The sequence below is a fragment of the Oncorhynchus nerka genome, linkage group LG4 (assembly GCF_034236695.1).
Source record: "Oncorhynchus nerka isolate Pitt River linkage group LG4, Oner_Uvic_2.0, whole genome shotgun sequence".
Taxonomy (NCBI): Eukaryota; Metazoa; Chordata; class Actinopteri; order Salmoniformes; family Salmonidae; genus Oncorhynchus; species Oncorhynchus nerka.
Genome location: NC_088399.1, coordinates 46,208,128 through 46,223,124, shown reverse-complemented (window position 1 = coordinate 46,223,124; position 14,997 = coordinate 46,208,128). Strand labels below are relative to the sequence as shown.

General features: G+C 41.3%; 1 protein-coding gene across 1 annotated transcript in view; it reads right to left on the bottom strand.

The window, feature by feature from the left end:
• Positions 1 to 14,997, bottom strand: part of col27a1a (collagen, type XXVII, alpha 1a) — a 250,288-nt gene that overhangs the window by 41,458 nt on the left and 193,833 nt on the right. The window contains exons 42-44 of the mRNA XM_029657740.2: positions 14,289 to 14,345; positions 14,141 to 14,194; positions 1,801 to 1,854 (exon numbers count right to left, since the gene is read on the bottom strand). Of these exons, the coding sequence (XP_029513600.1) occupies positions 1,801 to 1,854; positions 14,141 to 14,194; positions 14,289 to 14,345 (165 nt within the window). The remainder of the gene's footprint in view (positions 1 to 1,800; positions 1,855 to 14,140; positions 14,195 to 14,288; positions 14,346 to 14,997) is intronic.

The window sequence follows — 14,997 nt, the reverse complement described above, 5'->3', positions numbered from 1 at the left end:
CTGAAATGATATTATTTAGCCTATCAGAAGCTTATAAAGCCATGACATCATTTTCTGGAATTTTCCAAGCTGTATAAAAGGCACAGTCAACTTAGTGTATGTGAACTTCTGACCCACTGGAATTATGATACAGTGAATTCTAAGTGAAATAATCTGTCAGTAAACAATTATTGGAAAAATTACTTTTGTCCTAACCGACTTGCCAAAACTATAGTTTGTGGTCGAGTGGTCGAAAAACGAGTTTTAATGACTCCAACCTAAGTGTTTTTAAACTTCGGACTTCAACTGTATGTGTGTGTGTGTATGCCTGTGTGAGTGTTTGCTAAGGTGCGGAGAATCAGAGCAGGTGGTCAGTCCAGTTCAAGTGTTCAGCAGTTGGATGTCTTGGAAATAGAAATAGTCTCTGAACCTGTTGGTATCAGACCTCATGCCCCGACTCCGTCTGCCTGATGGTAAAGGAGAGAACATCTCGTTGCTGGGGTGTTTGGGGTCCTTGATGATGCTGCCTGCCTTCCTCAGGACCTGTTTCAAGTATATGCACTGGATGGGTGGGAGCACGGTCCCAGTAATGTTCACCACCCGCTGGAGGACCTTGCAGTAATGAGCGGAGCAATTCCCGTACCAGACCACGATGCAACCATTCAGGACGCTCTCGATGGTGTAGTGGTAGTATTTGGAGAGGACCTGGGGCGGCATGACAAATTTCTTCAGCCACCTTATGAAGTAGAGACGCTGTTGTGCCCTCTTGACAAGAGTGGTGGTGATGTTGGTCTCCTTAAAGCAGGTGGGGACTACAGCCTGAGAAATGGACAGGTTGAGAGATGTCAGAGAAGACTTCACTCTGGGGACGCGGCCAGGGATGCCATCTGGGCCGGCGGTTTTGTAAGTATTCACTCTTTTGAGAGTTTTCCTCACATAAGCCTCGTAGAGCGAAAGCACCTGGTCATCCGGAGCAGCGAGACTCTTCCTGGATGGCTCTATATTGTCTGCCTTGAAGCGATCATAGAATGTTTTAAGCTTGTCTGGGAGGGAAGTGTCAGTGGGCACTGCACAGCTGGATTTGCCTTTTTAGTCTGTAATAGTCTGTAGTCAGTTGTCGAACATCAATTCAAGTTTGAATCTCTATAGTCTCTTTGCGTCCCCAATGGATTATGCGTCGTGCCCCACCAAGTCATCAGGGTTCGTTCTGCTGCAGTACGAGCTCTCAGCATTGTACGGTTATCTCTCTCGTTCATTCAGGGTTTTTGTTTGGGGTATGTCCGGATTGTTCATGTGGGTCATCATCAACACATTTCCTAATGAAGCCTGTGACTGACGATGTACAGTATATTTGTCAATGTTGATTAATGAGTCCTGGGTGGATGAATCTATTAATATATTCCAATCAATATTCTCAAAGCAATCGCGCAGCATAGAGTCTGCCTCGTAAATCCAGTGCCTCACTATTCTCTGTGTTGGTGGCTCTATGGTGTGTTGGTCCAAGCACATTTGGGCTCGGGGGTAGGTTGATTATTTTATTTTGTACAAATGAGAAATATGTTTGTTGTGTCTGCGCAGTCACAATGTAAAAATCTATAAAACAGTTTGTTTTTAAGAATACAGGTTTTTGTGGTGTATTCATGCTGTATATTCTATACTCCTTGTTGCACAATGCATTTCTATACAGTACAGTTATGACTGATTTGGCTCATTAATGCCAATGATTTGCAGGCATGCTTGGGTGCACAATCCCATGTTTGCAATGTAAAATGTAAATACATATTGATGTGTAAATCATAGCTTCAACAGATCCACACTCACAGGTTGTCCAGGGGCTCCAGGTTTGCCTCTCCCTCCGTCCACACCTTGTTGCCCCTTAGGAACAGTAAAACATTGTCAGCTACAATAAAACATATGCAACAGGACAGTAATACAAAAAGACACGCATGAGGAGAGTACTGTATAGTTGGTATGCCTGTAATGTGGTGCAACCGGTTGCACTATATTATTACTACACCATAATGTTCTAAAAACTTGCTGGGAGAACACCGAGCCTCTAGCAGCCCCCAACCAGTAAGGAACATGACAAGCAAAGGCAGAACAAACTAGCCGAGTGCTAAATAGCTCAGACAGATACAATTATTTGCTATCATCAACTTTAATGCCATGTTTAGTAAATAAAGCTGGGATAGACATTCAGATTCACTTCATTTTAACACAGCATAAAATCACAAGATAATACTGTAGATAAAAACAACACCCCCACTTCTTAGATTTTACAAATATTTTAACCAGCTAGTTTTAAACTATACCTGATCTGATATCAATAACTGAAGACGTATTATTTGGGGGTGGATTGCAACTCAGTCAAACTTCAAAGGTAGCATTAAGCACACTTCGTCAGAGGTGTCATACCAGGGGAGCGTGGCAATTGGGGCATTAATGTGCTCATGGGTCGGACATGGGTTGGACATGATTGTGTTCAAGTGCTTTTTAAGTGTGACCTTTTCTTCAAACAATAACATATAAGTTGCTTTCCCTTTGTTAGACTGAGTAAGAGAGTAGCAGATGGGTTCTGTAAACCTTTTTTATTTCACCTTTATTTAACCCGGTAGGCCAGTTGAGAACAAGTTCTCATGTACAACTGCGACCTGGCCAAGATAAAGCAAAGCAGTGCAACACAAACAACACAGAGTGTGTGCAACAAAATAGAGTGTGTGCAAATGAGATAAAATTAGAGAGGTAAGAAAATAGGCCATAGAGGCTAAATAATGACAATTTAGCAATTAAACACTGGAGTGATAGATGTGCAGAAGATCAATGTGCAAGTAGAGATACTGGGGTGAAAAGGAGCAAAATAAATGTTAAATTACAATATGGGGATGAGGTAGTTGGATGGGCTATTTACAGCTGGGCTATGTACAGATGCAGTGATCTGTGATCTGCTCTGACAGCTGATGCTTAAAGTTAGTGAGGGAGATATGAGTCTCCAGCTTCAGTGATTTTGGCAGCAGAGAACTGGAAGGAAAGGCGGACAAAGGAGGAATAGGCTTTGGGGGTGACCATTGAAATATACCTGCTGGAGCGCGTGCTACGGGTGGGTGCTGCTATGGTGGCCAGTGAGCTAAGGTGGGGCTTTACCTAGCAAAGACTTATAGATGACCTGGAGCCAGTGGGTTTGGCGATGAATATGAAGCGAGGGCCAGCCAACGAGAGCATACAGGTCATGTGGTGACAAAACGGATGGCACTGTGATAGACTGCATCCAATTTGCTGAGTAGAGTGTTGGAGGCTATTTTATAAATGACATCGCCGAAGTCGACGATCTGTAGGATAGTCAGTTTTACGAGGGTATATTTGGTAGCATGAGTGAAGGATGCTTTGTTGTGAAATAGAATGCCGATTCTATATTTAATTTTGGATTGGAGATGGTTAATGTGAGTCTGGAAGGAGAGTTACAGTCTAACCAGACACCTAGGTATTTGTAATTGTCCACATATTCAAGTCAGAATCGTCCAGAGTGGTGATGCTGGATGGGCGGGCAGGTGCGGGCAGCGATCGGTTGAAGAGCATGCATTTAGTTTTACTTGCATTTAAGAGCAGTTGGAGGTCACAGAAGGAGAGTTGTATGGCATTGAAGCTCATCTGGAGGTTAGTTAACAGTGTCCAAATAAGTGCCAGAAGTATATAGAATGGTGTCATCTGCGTAGAGGTGGATCAGAGAATCACCAGCAGCAAGAGCAACATCATTAATGTATACAGAGAAAAGACTCGGCCCGAGAAAAGAACCCTGTGGCATCACCATAGAGACTGCCAGAGGTCTGGACAACAGGCCCTCCGATTTGACACACTGAACTCGGTCTGAAAAGTAGTTGATGAACCATGCGAGGCAGTAATTTAAACAGTAAAGGCTGTTGAGTCTGCCGATAAGAATGTGGTGAGTGACATAGTCGAAAGCCTTGGCCAGGTCGATGAATACGGCTGCACAGTACTGTCTTTTATCGATGGCGGTTAAGATATCGTTTAGAACCTTGAGCGTGGCTGAGGTACACCCATGACCAGCTCGGAAACCAGATTGCATAGTGGAGAAGGTACGGTGGGATTAGAAATGGTCTGTGATCTGTTTGTTAACTTGGCTTTCGAAGACCTTAGAAAGGCAGGGTAGGATAGATATAGGTCTGTAACCGTTTGTGTCTCTCCCCCTTTGAAGAGGGGGATGACCGCGGCAGCTTTCCAATCTTTTTTGGATCTCAGACAATACTTAAGAGGTTGAACAGGCTAGTAATAGGGGTTGCAGCAATTGCGGTGGATCATTTTAGAAAGAGAGGGTCCAGATTGTCTAGCCCAGCTGATTTGTAAGGGTCCAGATTTTGCAGCTCTTTCAGAACATCAGCTATCTGGATTTGGGTGAAGGAGAAATGGGGGAGGTTTGGGCAAGTTGCTGTGGGGGGTGCAGGGCTGTTGACCGGGGTAGGAGTAGCCAGGTGGAAAGCATGGCCAGCTGTAGAAAAATGCAATTCTCAATTATCTTGGATTTATCGGTGGTGACAGTGTTTTCTAGCCTCAGTGCAGTGGGCAGCTGGGAGAAGGTGCTCTTATTCTCCATGGACTTGACAGTGTCCCAGAACTTTTTGGAGTTTGTGCTACAGGATGCAAATTTCTGTTAAGAAAGCAAAGGCTAGCTTTTTCAAACTGCCTGTGTATATTGTAAACTTTGGTTTACAGCCAGTCTCAAAAAATCCCACACTCCTGAATTGTGCTAATTACAAAAGGTTTAAGAACAAATTCACCCATCTACTTCGGGTTTCCAAAATGTTTTCCAAATTCCAAGAATCCTCAAACAATATAAAGTCAACTTGGAAAATCATCAATCAACTACTGAATAATTTAAGGTTGGAAATAAGTTCCATAGTTATCCTGATGTTATCTCATGTGAATGTAATAACTTTTTTTTGTGAATGTGGGTTCCACTCTGTCAAAGAAAATCTGAATCCTCTGACGCTCATCGGATGTGGCAGGGCTTGCACACTATCACATGGATTACAAAGGGAAACCCACCTGCGAGCTGCCCAGGCACAAGAACATATCAGATGAGCTAAATGCCTTCTATGCTCGCTTCGAGGCAAGCACTACAGTGAACCATGCATGAGAGCACTAGCTGTTCCGGACGACTGTGTGATCATGCTCTCCGTAGCCGATGTAAGAACTTTAAACAGGTTAACATTGATAAGACCGTAGGGCCAGACTGATTACCAAGACGTGTACTCAGAGCATGCTCTGACCAGTTGGTAAGTATATTCACTGATATTTTCAACCTCTTCCTGACTCAATCTGTAATCCCCACGTTTCAAGCAGACCACCATAGTCCCTATGCCCAAGTACGCCAAGGTAACCTGTCGAAATTACTGTAGCACTCACATCTGTAGCCATGAAATTCTTTGAAAGGTTGGTCATGGCTCACATCAACACCACCATCCCAGACAACCTGGACCAACTCCAATTCATGTACCGCCCCAAAAGATCCACAGATGACACAATCTCTATTGCAGTCTATGTTTTCAAAAATCTAATCAAACACTTCATGTGAGCTCATGTTGCGCAACATTTCAGTAGTATATGCAATTGCGGGAGATAACAGATAAAAAGAGGAGGGTCCCATCAGCTTTCTGCAGGCTAGGCCTACTGTATTTATTTATCAACTTTCCTAATATTAAGCACATTGCTTATATTTACAAACAGGAGTATAGCCAACCTGGCTGGCATGAAAATAAACCATGGGGAAAAGCGTCCTCCATTCGCTATTTAAGTGCATAGTATTTTTTCCCACTGCCCCTGTTTCGATACAGGTGCATGATAATCATCCATTCTAAATCATAACAAATGTCACACACATATATTATTTAGTATATATATATATATATATATATATATCTTGATTTAACTAGGCAAGTCAGTTAAGAACACATTCTTATTTTCAATGACGGCATAGGAAAAGTGGGTTAACTTCCTTGTTCAGGGGCAGAACAACATTTTTTTTTTTTACCTTGACAGCTCGGGGATTTGATCTTGCAACCTTTCGGTTACAAATCCAACACTCTTACCACTAGGCTACCTGCCAACACCAATTTAGTATATGTAGAGACAAGATAAAATCAAGTATAGTCTGATGGGTGACAATATTAGCCTTTAACTTGTGAATTATATATATTATAATTTGAGAATGATGCCTAGCATAAGAAACAATGCCTTTTTTTCCCACTTGTTCAAATCATAGTTGCGCACCTGTAGCCTAGCCCATAGGCCTATATGTTTGTATCACAACTAAAATAGACAAATAACTTCTTAAAATGAAGCACATTAACCTTTTATAACTAGGTGGCGCTATTTTAATTTTTCGATGAAAAACGTTCCCGTTTTAAACAAGATATTTTGTCACGAAAAGATGCTCGACTATGCATATAATTGACAGCTTTGGAAAGAAAACACTCTGATGTTTCCAAAACTGCAAAGATATTGTCTGTGAGTGCCACAGAACTGATGTTACAGAAAAAAACAGATACAAATCCAATCAGGAAGTGCCGCATTTTTTGAAACCGCCTCATGGCAATGACTCCTTATATGGCTGTGGAGGAGCTAGGAGTCAGCTTACGTTTTCCACGTTTTCCCCAAGGTGTCTGCAGCATTGTGACGTATTTGTAGGCATATCATTGGAAGATTGACCATAAGATACTACATCTACCAGGTGGTCGCTTGGTGTCCTCTGTCGCAATTATTGCGTAATCTCCAGCTGCAGTTTTTTCCATTTGCCTCTGATGAGAAACCGACTGCCACGAATGATTTTTCATCGAATAGAATTGTGAAAAACACCTTGAGGATTGATTCTAAACAACGTTTTCCATGTTTGTCGATATTATGGAGCTAATTTGGAAAAAAGTTTGGCGTTGACTGCATTTCGTTTTTTTTTCTTAGCCAAACATGATGAACAAAACGGAGCTATTTCTCTTACACAAATAATCTTTTTGGAAAAAATGAACATTTGCTATCTAACCGAGAGTCTCGTCATTGAAAACATCCGAAGTTCTTCAAAGGTAAATGATTTTATTTGAATGCTTTTCTTGTTTTTGTGAAAATGTTGCCTGCTGAATGCTAGGCTTAATGCTATGCTAGGCTATCAATAATACTCTTACACAAATGCTTGTGTAGCTTTGGTTGAAAAGCATATTTTGAAAATCTGAGATGACAGTGTTGTTAACAAAAGGCTAAGCTTGTGTTTCAATATATTTATTTCATTTCATTTGCGATTTTCATGAATAGGAAACGTTGCGTTATGGTAATGAGCTTGAGGCTATGATTACGCTCCCGGATACGGGTTTGGAGTCGCAAGAAGTTAATCTGCTTTACAAGGGGTGTAGAGCCTAACTGGCATATATAAGCAGTGAGTGAGTTTCAAGTTTGGGGAAGATAATTTACCATAAAAATGTTGAATGCACCAAGCTGTTTGTTTGAACTACTGGCACACAGCTGAGATACCCATGCATACCCCACAAGACATGCCACCAGAGGTCTCTTCACAGTCCCCAAGTCCAGAACAGACTATGGGAGGTGCACCATACTACATAGAGCCATGCCTACAAGGAACTCTATTCCACATCAAGTAACTTATGCAAGCAGTAAAATTTGATTTAAAAAACAGATAAAAATAAACCTTATGGAACAGCGGGAACTGTGAAGCAACACACACATAGGCACAGACACATGCATACACACACATGATAACATACGCACTATACACACATGTTCACATGGATTGTGTTGTAGATATGTGGTAGTGGTGTAGGTGCCGGAGGGAACACAGTGTGTTGTGAATGTATTGTAATGTTTTTAAAATTGTATAACTGCCTTAATTTTGCAGGACCCCAGGAAGAGGATCCATAATAAATACAAATACAAACACTAGAACCGTTAAATCATCCATTTTGACTGCTCATACATTTTTAAAGTCATGACCCCTCCACGTCCTTTACTTTTCCTAAAATAGTCTATATAACACACTGTTGTTGTTAGAATCTTAACTTCACAAACAGAACTGGAGTTATAACCAGTTTTAGGAGGGTGTGTCATTTTTTTGAATGGTTTTCCCCCTTTGTCCCTCCTCTCATCAGTCGGACCTGCTTACAAAGAAGAAGTCTGGCCAGCACCATGAACAAAGTGAAATGGGAGCTCCCTCCCTCTGCGCAAAATAAGGCAACTGCACAGTCACTGTACAATGGTGCTTACTAGACTATATTGATCTTGTCTATATTGAATACATCATTTAAACATTCACAGTGTAGGTTGGAAAAAGTATGTGAACCCCTAGACTAATGACTTCTCCCAAAGCTAATTGGAGCCAGGAGTTAGATAACCTGCAGTCCAATCAATGAGACAAGATTGGAGATGTTGGTTAGAGCTGCCTTGCCCTAAAAAAACACTCACAAAATGTGAGTTTGCTATTCACAAGAAGCATTGCCTGAAGTGAACCAAGACCTAAGATTAAGAATTGCTGACTTGCATAAAGCTGGAAAGGGTTACAAAAGTATCGCTAAAAGCCTTGTGTCACGCTCTGACCTGAGTATTCTTTGTTTTCTTTATATATTTTGGTTAGGTCAGGGTGTGACATGGGTGATGTATGTGTTTTTGTACTGTCTAGGGGTTTTATAGGTTTATGGGGTTGTTTACCATCTAGGTGTTTATGTATGTCTATGGTTGCCTAGATTGGTTCTCAATTAGAGGCAGCTGTTTATCGTTGTCTCTGATTGGGAACCATATTTAGGCAGCCATCTTCTTTGGGTATTTCGTGGGTTATTGTCTATGTGATGTTGCATGTTTGCGCTCAGTATTTATAGTGGTCACGGTTGTGTTGATATTTTGTTTGTTTAGTGTACTTTGTGTTTGTTTTCATCTATCATTAAAGGGATGTATTCACATCACGCTACGCTTTGGTCTCCTCAATACGACGATCGTGACACCTTGATATTCATCAGTCACGGTAAGACAAATTGTCTATAAATGGAGAAAGTTCAGCACTGTTGCTACTCTCCCTAGGAGTGGCCGTCCTGCAAAGATGACTACAAGAGCACAGCTCAGAATGCTTAAGGAGGTTAGGTCGAATCTTAGTGTCAGTTAAAGAATTACATAAATCTCTGGAACATGCTAACATCTCCGTTGACGAGTCTACGATATGTAAAACACTAAACAAGAATGATGTTCATGGGAGGACACCACGGAAGAAGTAACTGCTTTCCAAAAAACATAGCTGCTTGTCTGAAGTTTGCAAAGGTGCACGTGCAGGTTCCACAGTGCTACTGGCAAAATATTCTGTGGACAGATGAACCTACAGTTGAGTTGTTTGGAAGGAACACGTAACAATATGTGTGCAGAAAAAAAGGCACAGCACACCAATAGAGTGGGAGGCGTGGGTGCACAACTGAGCAAAATAACAAGTACATTAGTGTCTAGTTTTAGAGTTGCAAAGAAAAAGCCATATCTCAGACTGGCCAATAAAAAGAAAAGATCAAGATGGGCAAAATAACACACACTGGACACTGAATGTCCTTGAGTGGCCCACCCAGAGCCCGGACTTGAACCCGATTGAACATCTCCGGAGAGACCTGAAATTAGTTGTGCAGTGACGCTCCCCATCCAACCTGACAGAGCTTGAGAGGATCTGCAGAGAAGCATGGGAGAAACTCCCCAAATACAGTTGTGCCAAGCTTGTAGCCAAGAAGACTCAAGGCTGTATTCTCTGCCAAAGGTGTTTCAGCAAAGTACTGAGTAAAGGGTCTGAATACTTATGTAAATGTAAATGCTTGTGCAAGGCTACACTAAACATTTGACCTAAGTTAAACAATTTAAAGACAATGCTACCAAATACTAATTGAGTGTATGTAAACTTCTGACCCACTGGGAATGTGATGAAAGAAATAAAAGCTGAAATAAATCACTCTACTATTATTCTGACATTTCACATTCTTAAAATAAAGTGGTGATCCTAACTGACCTAAAACAGGGGATTTTTACTAGGAATAAATGTCAGGAATTGTGAAACTGAGTTTAAATGTATTTGGCTAAGGTGAATGTAAACTTCCGACTTCAACTGTAGCTACATTTTCAGATATATGTTTCTATTGTTGTCAGAAAGTCGTTTTCATTTCAAGTTAAAGCTAACTGTTAGCTAGCTAGCTAACAATAGCTGGTTGGCTTGCTAGCTAACGTTACGTGTATGATCTGTGTAGTAATATTATTAGTATCTCATATCCATTTGCATTGCTAGTTATAGCCTAATGGCAGCGAGCTAGCTAACATCGAAGCTGGTTGGTTATATTTAGCTACCTGCAGATTCATGCATTGTAGTAACGTTATGAGTTGGGATTGTGGTTCATTGTTTAGCTAGCTACATGTCTAAACAAAATATTCCCCAATGCAAGTAACCATTTCACTATACCTTTTACAACTTCTGCATCCTGTGGATGTGACAAACTTACATATGATTTCATATAGTGTGTGTTTACTAGAGATGGTAATGTGAAAAACAACATGACCTGCACCAAAGTCATATTAAGATATAATGTTAGAGCCTCCCGAGTGACGCAGCAGTCTAAGGCTCTGCATCGCAGTGCTAGAGGTGTCACTACAGACCCGGGTTCGAACCCAGTCTGTGTCGCCGTGACCAGGAGACCCATGAGGCGGTGCACAATTGGCCCGTTAGGGGAGGGTTTGGCCGGCCTGGGATATCCTTGTCCCATCGCGCTCTAACAGTTCCTTGTTGGAGTGCCGGGCGTAGTGCTCGCTGACTTCCGTCGCCAGCTGCACGGTGTTTCCTCCGACACATTGGTACGGCTGGCTTACCGGTTAAGTGGGCATTGTGTCAAGAAGCAGTGCGGCTTGGCTTGGTTGTGTTTCGGAGGATGCACTGCTCTCAGCCTTCGACCTCTCCCTAGTCTGTACGGGAGTTGCAGCGATGAGACAAGACTAACTTCCAATTGGATACCATGAAATTGGGGAGAAAGAGGGGGAGAAAATAAAAGATTGCTCTTCAACTGACTGTGCTCCTGCATGTAAATATTTGGATTGATATGGATTTGAAATTTAAAAAATATATACTGTAGATCTGGTTAAGAAGCTAAATTTTAAAGTTGGCTTTTTCTACAGAAACAGATTGTGCAGATTATTCAGTCAACCTTTTTATATTTCTTGATTATGGTGATATTATTTATCAAAGTGCAGCTGCTACTTCTCCTAAACCTTTGGATGCCATCTACCATTGTGCCCGTCATTTCGTTACAGGTGAAAGCTTTTTTAACATGATTTTTTTTAAATTTAACTTTTAACCTTTTTCTCCCAAATTTTGTGATGACCAAATGGTAGTTACAGTCTTGTCCCATTGCTGCAACTCCCGTATGGATACGGGAGAGGAGAAGATCGAAAGCCATGCGTCCTCCGAAACACGACCCTGCCAAGCCGCACTGCTCGCTTAACCTGGAAGCCAGCCGCACCAATGTGTTGGAGGAAACACGGTACAACTGGTGTCAGTGTGCATGCGCCCAGCCTGCCACAAGGCGTCGCTAGAGCGCAATGGGACAAGGACAACTGTTGCGGCCACCTGCGATCGAACCCAGGTCTGTAGAAACGCCACTCGGGAGGCCCTATAGGTGACAGTTTTGAAACAGAAGTTTATGAAGTAGGGCCTTGTAAACAAAAAGGGAGTAATGTAGAGGTCTATGTTGTTGTCTGGACTTCCCTAAAGACCCGTAGACCTCTATATTACTTCCTTTCTAATCTAACTTTGCTGTTGAAGTATGATGATTTTACATATAAATGGCTATATAATTATGTTTATGATAGAGAACAATTTGTATATGCAAATGGTTGTGCACCTACCAGGGCCAAGATATTATGTTGCATTCCACAGGGTTCAATCCAAAGACCTTGCTACTTTGTCTTCTACCGTAATTCCCATTCTTTTTGCTAATGATTTTATCACTCTAGAATTTTGATTCGCTAATCAATGAAGCAAACTCGGGCATGGCCAAGTTTTCTGAATGGTTCCAGATTTTTTTTACATTTAAAGATGATTAATTTATCTTCATTGTATTCACTGGTAAGAATAAGAAATAGCAAACAATAGAATAGAAAAATCTCAAATTGGGGGAATAAAATGGACCAGGTTTCATCCACTCGATTCCTAGGTGTTTCAATTGATAAAAAGTTATAAATCATATTCATTTTGTTTGCAGCAAAGTATCATCAGAACGAATAGTGGTTTGGTTCATCAGGCTTGCTTCCTAATACTACACTACATATTAATTTACCCATATCTCATTTACTGCAATATTGTCTAGGACAGTACATATACTGTATGCTTCCTACCTACACAAATTATTCTTCACACCAAATAAATTTACAAGACTAGCCACCCCCTTTAACTACTTGGCTCCATCGGTCCCTCTGTTTTTAAGGAACTGAATATATTGTATATCTACAACATTTAATATACCAAAATTATGCACCTTCATGTACAATTACCCCCCAAACAGCCTACCTAAACCCTTCAATGGATTCTTCCAGGTTAATTGCCAAACCCATGCATACAACACAAGACACTGCGATAACCTGCATCCTCCCACTGCCGCACCTCACAGTCCATTCTCTATCAGATACAGGTTCCATACTCTGGAATTCCTGCATAGACTAGGGGTTAACCAAACTACCCAGTATTGTCTCCTGACCCCTCCTGTCTCAGCCTCCAGTATTTATGCTGCAGTAGTTTGTGTCGGGGGGCTAGGGTCAGTTTGTTATATCAAGAGTACTTCTCCTGTCCTATCCGGTGTCCTGTGGGAATTTAAGTATGCTCTCTCTAATTCTCTCTTTCTTTCTCTCTCTCAGAGGACCTGAGCCCTAGGACCATGCCTCAGGACTACCTGACATGATGACTCCTTGCTGTCCCCAGTCCACCTGGCCGTGCTGCTGCTCCAGTTTCAACTGTTCTGCCTGTGATTATTATTATTTGACCATGCTGGTCATTTATGAACATTTGAACATCTTGGCCATGGTCTGTTACAGTCTCCACCCGGCACAGCCAGAAGAGGACTGGCCACCCTAAATAGCCTGGTTCCTCTCTAGGTTTCTTCCTAGGTTTTGGCCTTTCTAGGGAGTTTTTCCTAGCCACCGTGCTTCTACACCTGCATTGCTTACTGTTTGGGGTTTTAGGCTGGGTTTCTGTACAGCACTTTGAGATATCAGCTGATGTACGAAGGGCTATATAAATAAATTTGATTTGATTTAGTCTCCTCCATGCAGTTTTTTTATCTGTAGTGTTAAGTATTTCACTTGTTTTCTTTGGTGCAAATAAATAAAACCTAAAAACCCAAATAAGCTAGTTAATGTTGCTAATAATAAAGTTAGCTAGCTTGCTTAAAGCTTGAATCCTTCATTGGTGAAACTAACACCTACGTTGGGGATATTACAACAAGACATGCTACTGCAAAAACAAACACAGTTTTTTTTGTAATGATAAAAAAACAGATTTGTTGTCATGTTTAGGTTGAAAACGTGAATGGTCATGAACAACTCGGCAACTTGGATAACAAAATGTTCTCAGAGTTTTACACCTGTAATTATGACTTGGAGTTTGGTTCAAGTGAAACTTCAGAGTCAACTCTGAACTTCAGATAATTCCGACAGCTTGTAAAGGCCCCATATGACATCAGTTGCAAAGTGCATATAAAACACATCAAGTGTGCACATGTTGTGTAGGGTGCACAAATTGAATTTGAGAGCGTGCAAGTGTGTCATTGGGAACAGGAAATCATTGCAGCATCCAATAAATGAGTCTGAGAGTGAAGATATTTCCCCCCTGAAGAAATAAAGATTCAGAAGTTGTTGCAAATATACCCTGCCCAGATGTCTCTTCTCACACACACATTTTAATTTTACTCTTCAAAATCCATCTCGCTCTAGCCGAGTGGATCTCTTGCTATAATATTTTACAGGTAGGTGTCAGTGTCAAAATTCTACCCAATGAGAGAGTTTATTCCAGGCTACTGAAATGCAATTGGTCAGGAATTTCTGTACCAATCAGCTGGTTGACTGGTTTGTTTAAATGCAGATTCATAACACTTACTAGGTATCCTGGATCCCCTATCTCCCCTCTCTCTCCTCTGTCTCCTGGAGGACCCTGATCAAAAACAGAATAATACGTTGATATTAAAGACCCTCAGAACCGTATTGGGATTAGTAATGAAAGATGAGAGAAGATAATAGTAACTCACTCTGTCGCCTGGAGGACCAGTAGGACCCTCAACCTTCCCATCATCCCCCTGCTCGCCCTAATATAGAAGAAACAATGTTAGTGGAGCCATTCAATGGAAGACAATACAATTTACCTCTCACAGATTGCTCACTGAAAGTGTACTGTTTCTTCAAAGATTGTTGGTTAGTGTCCTGAATGATCCTACTGTAACTGTGTACACATGTCAGATGTGTGTACACATGTCAAAAACTCAAAAACATATCACATCAGTGCATGAAGCAGATATGGTTTTCTCTCTCACTCTGCAAAATAAAAGCTTTGCAGTGTTTACGCCATGCTTAAATGACTAGCTTTAGCCAGGGTTGATTTGTTGTTTGTTAGGCAATACATTTAAAGCAGACTTGGGGAATATAAAGGATAACTGCAGAGTTGTGTTAAAGGATCTTTGTTTCATGGTTCAAATGGGAAACATTGAGTTCAAATGTAGATCCAGACAGCTGGTTGATGTTAATACACACTATTACATAACAGACTGAGATAGAGACATGTTGATAGAGAAATAGGGTAGGATTATGTTCAAACAAGACCACAAGTGTCCATTTTTCTTTTGCCCGTCAGGCACAGTTGAATCTAACCCACTGTAATATATTAGATGCACTACAGTGGGTGCAGAAGAATCACATCAGTGAGGCAGCAAGTGTCTGATATACAGTACCATCCCGTCAGAA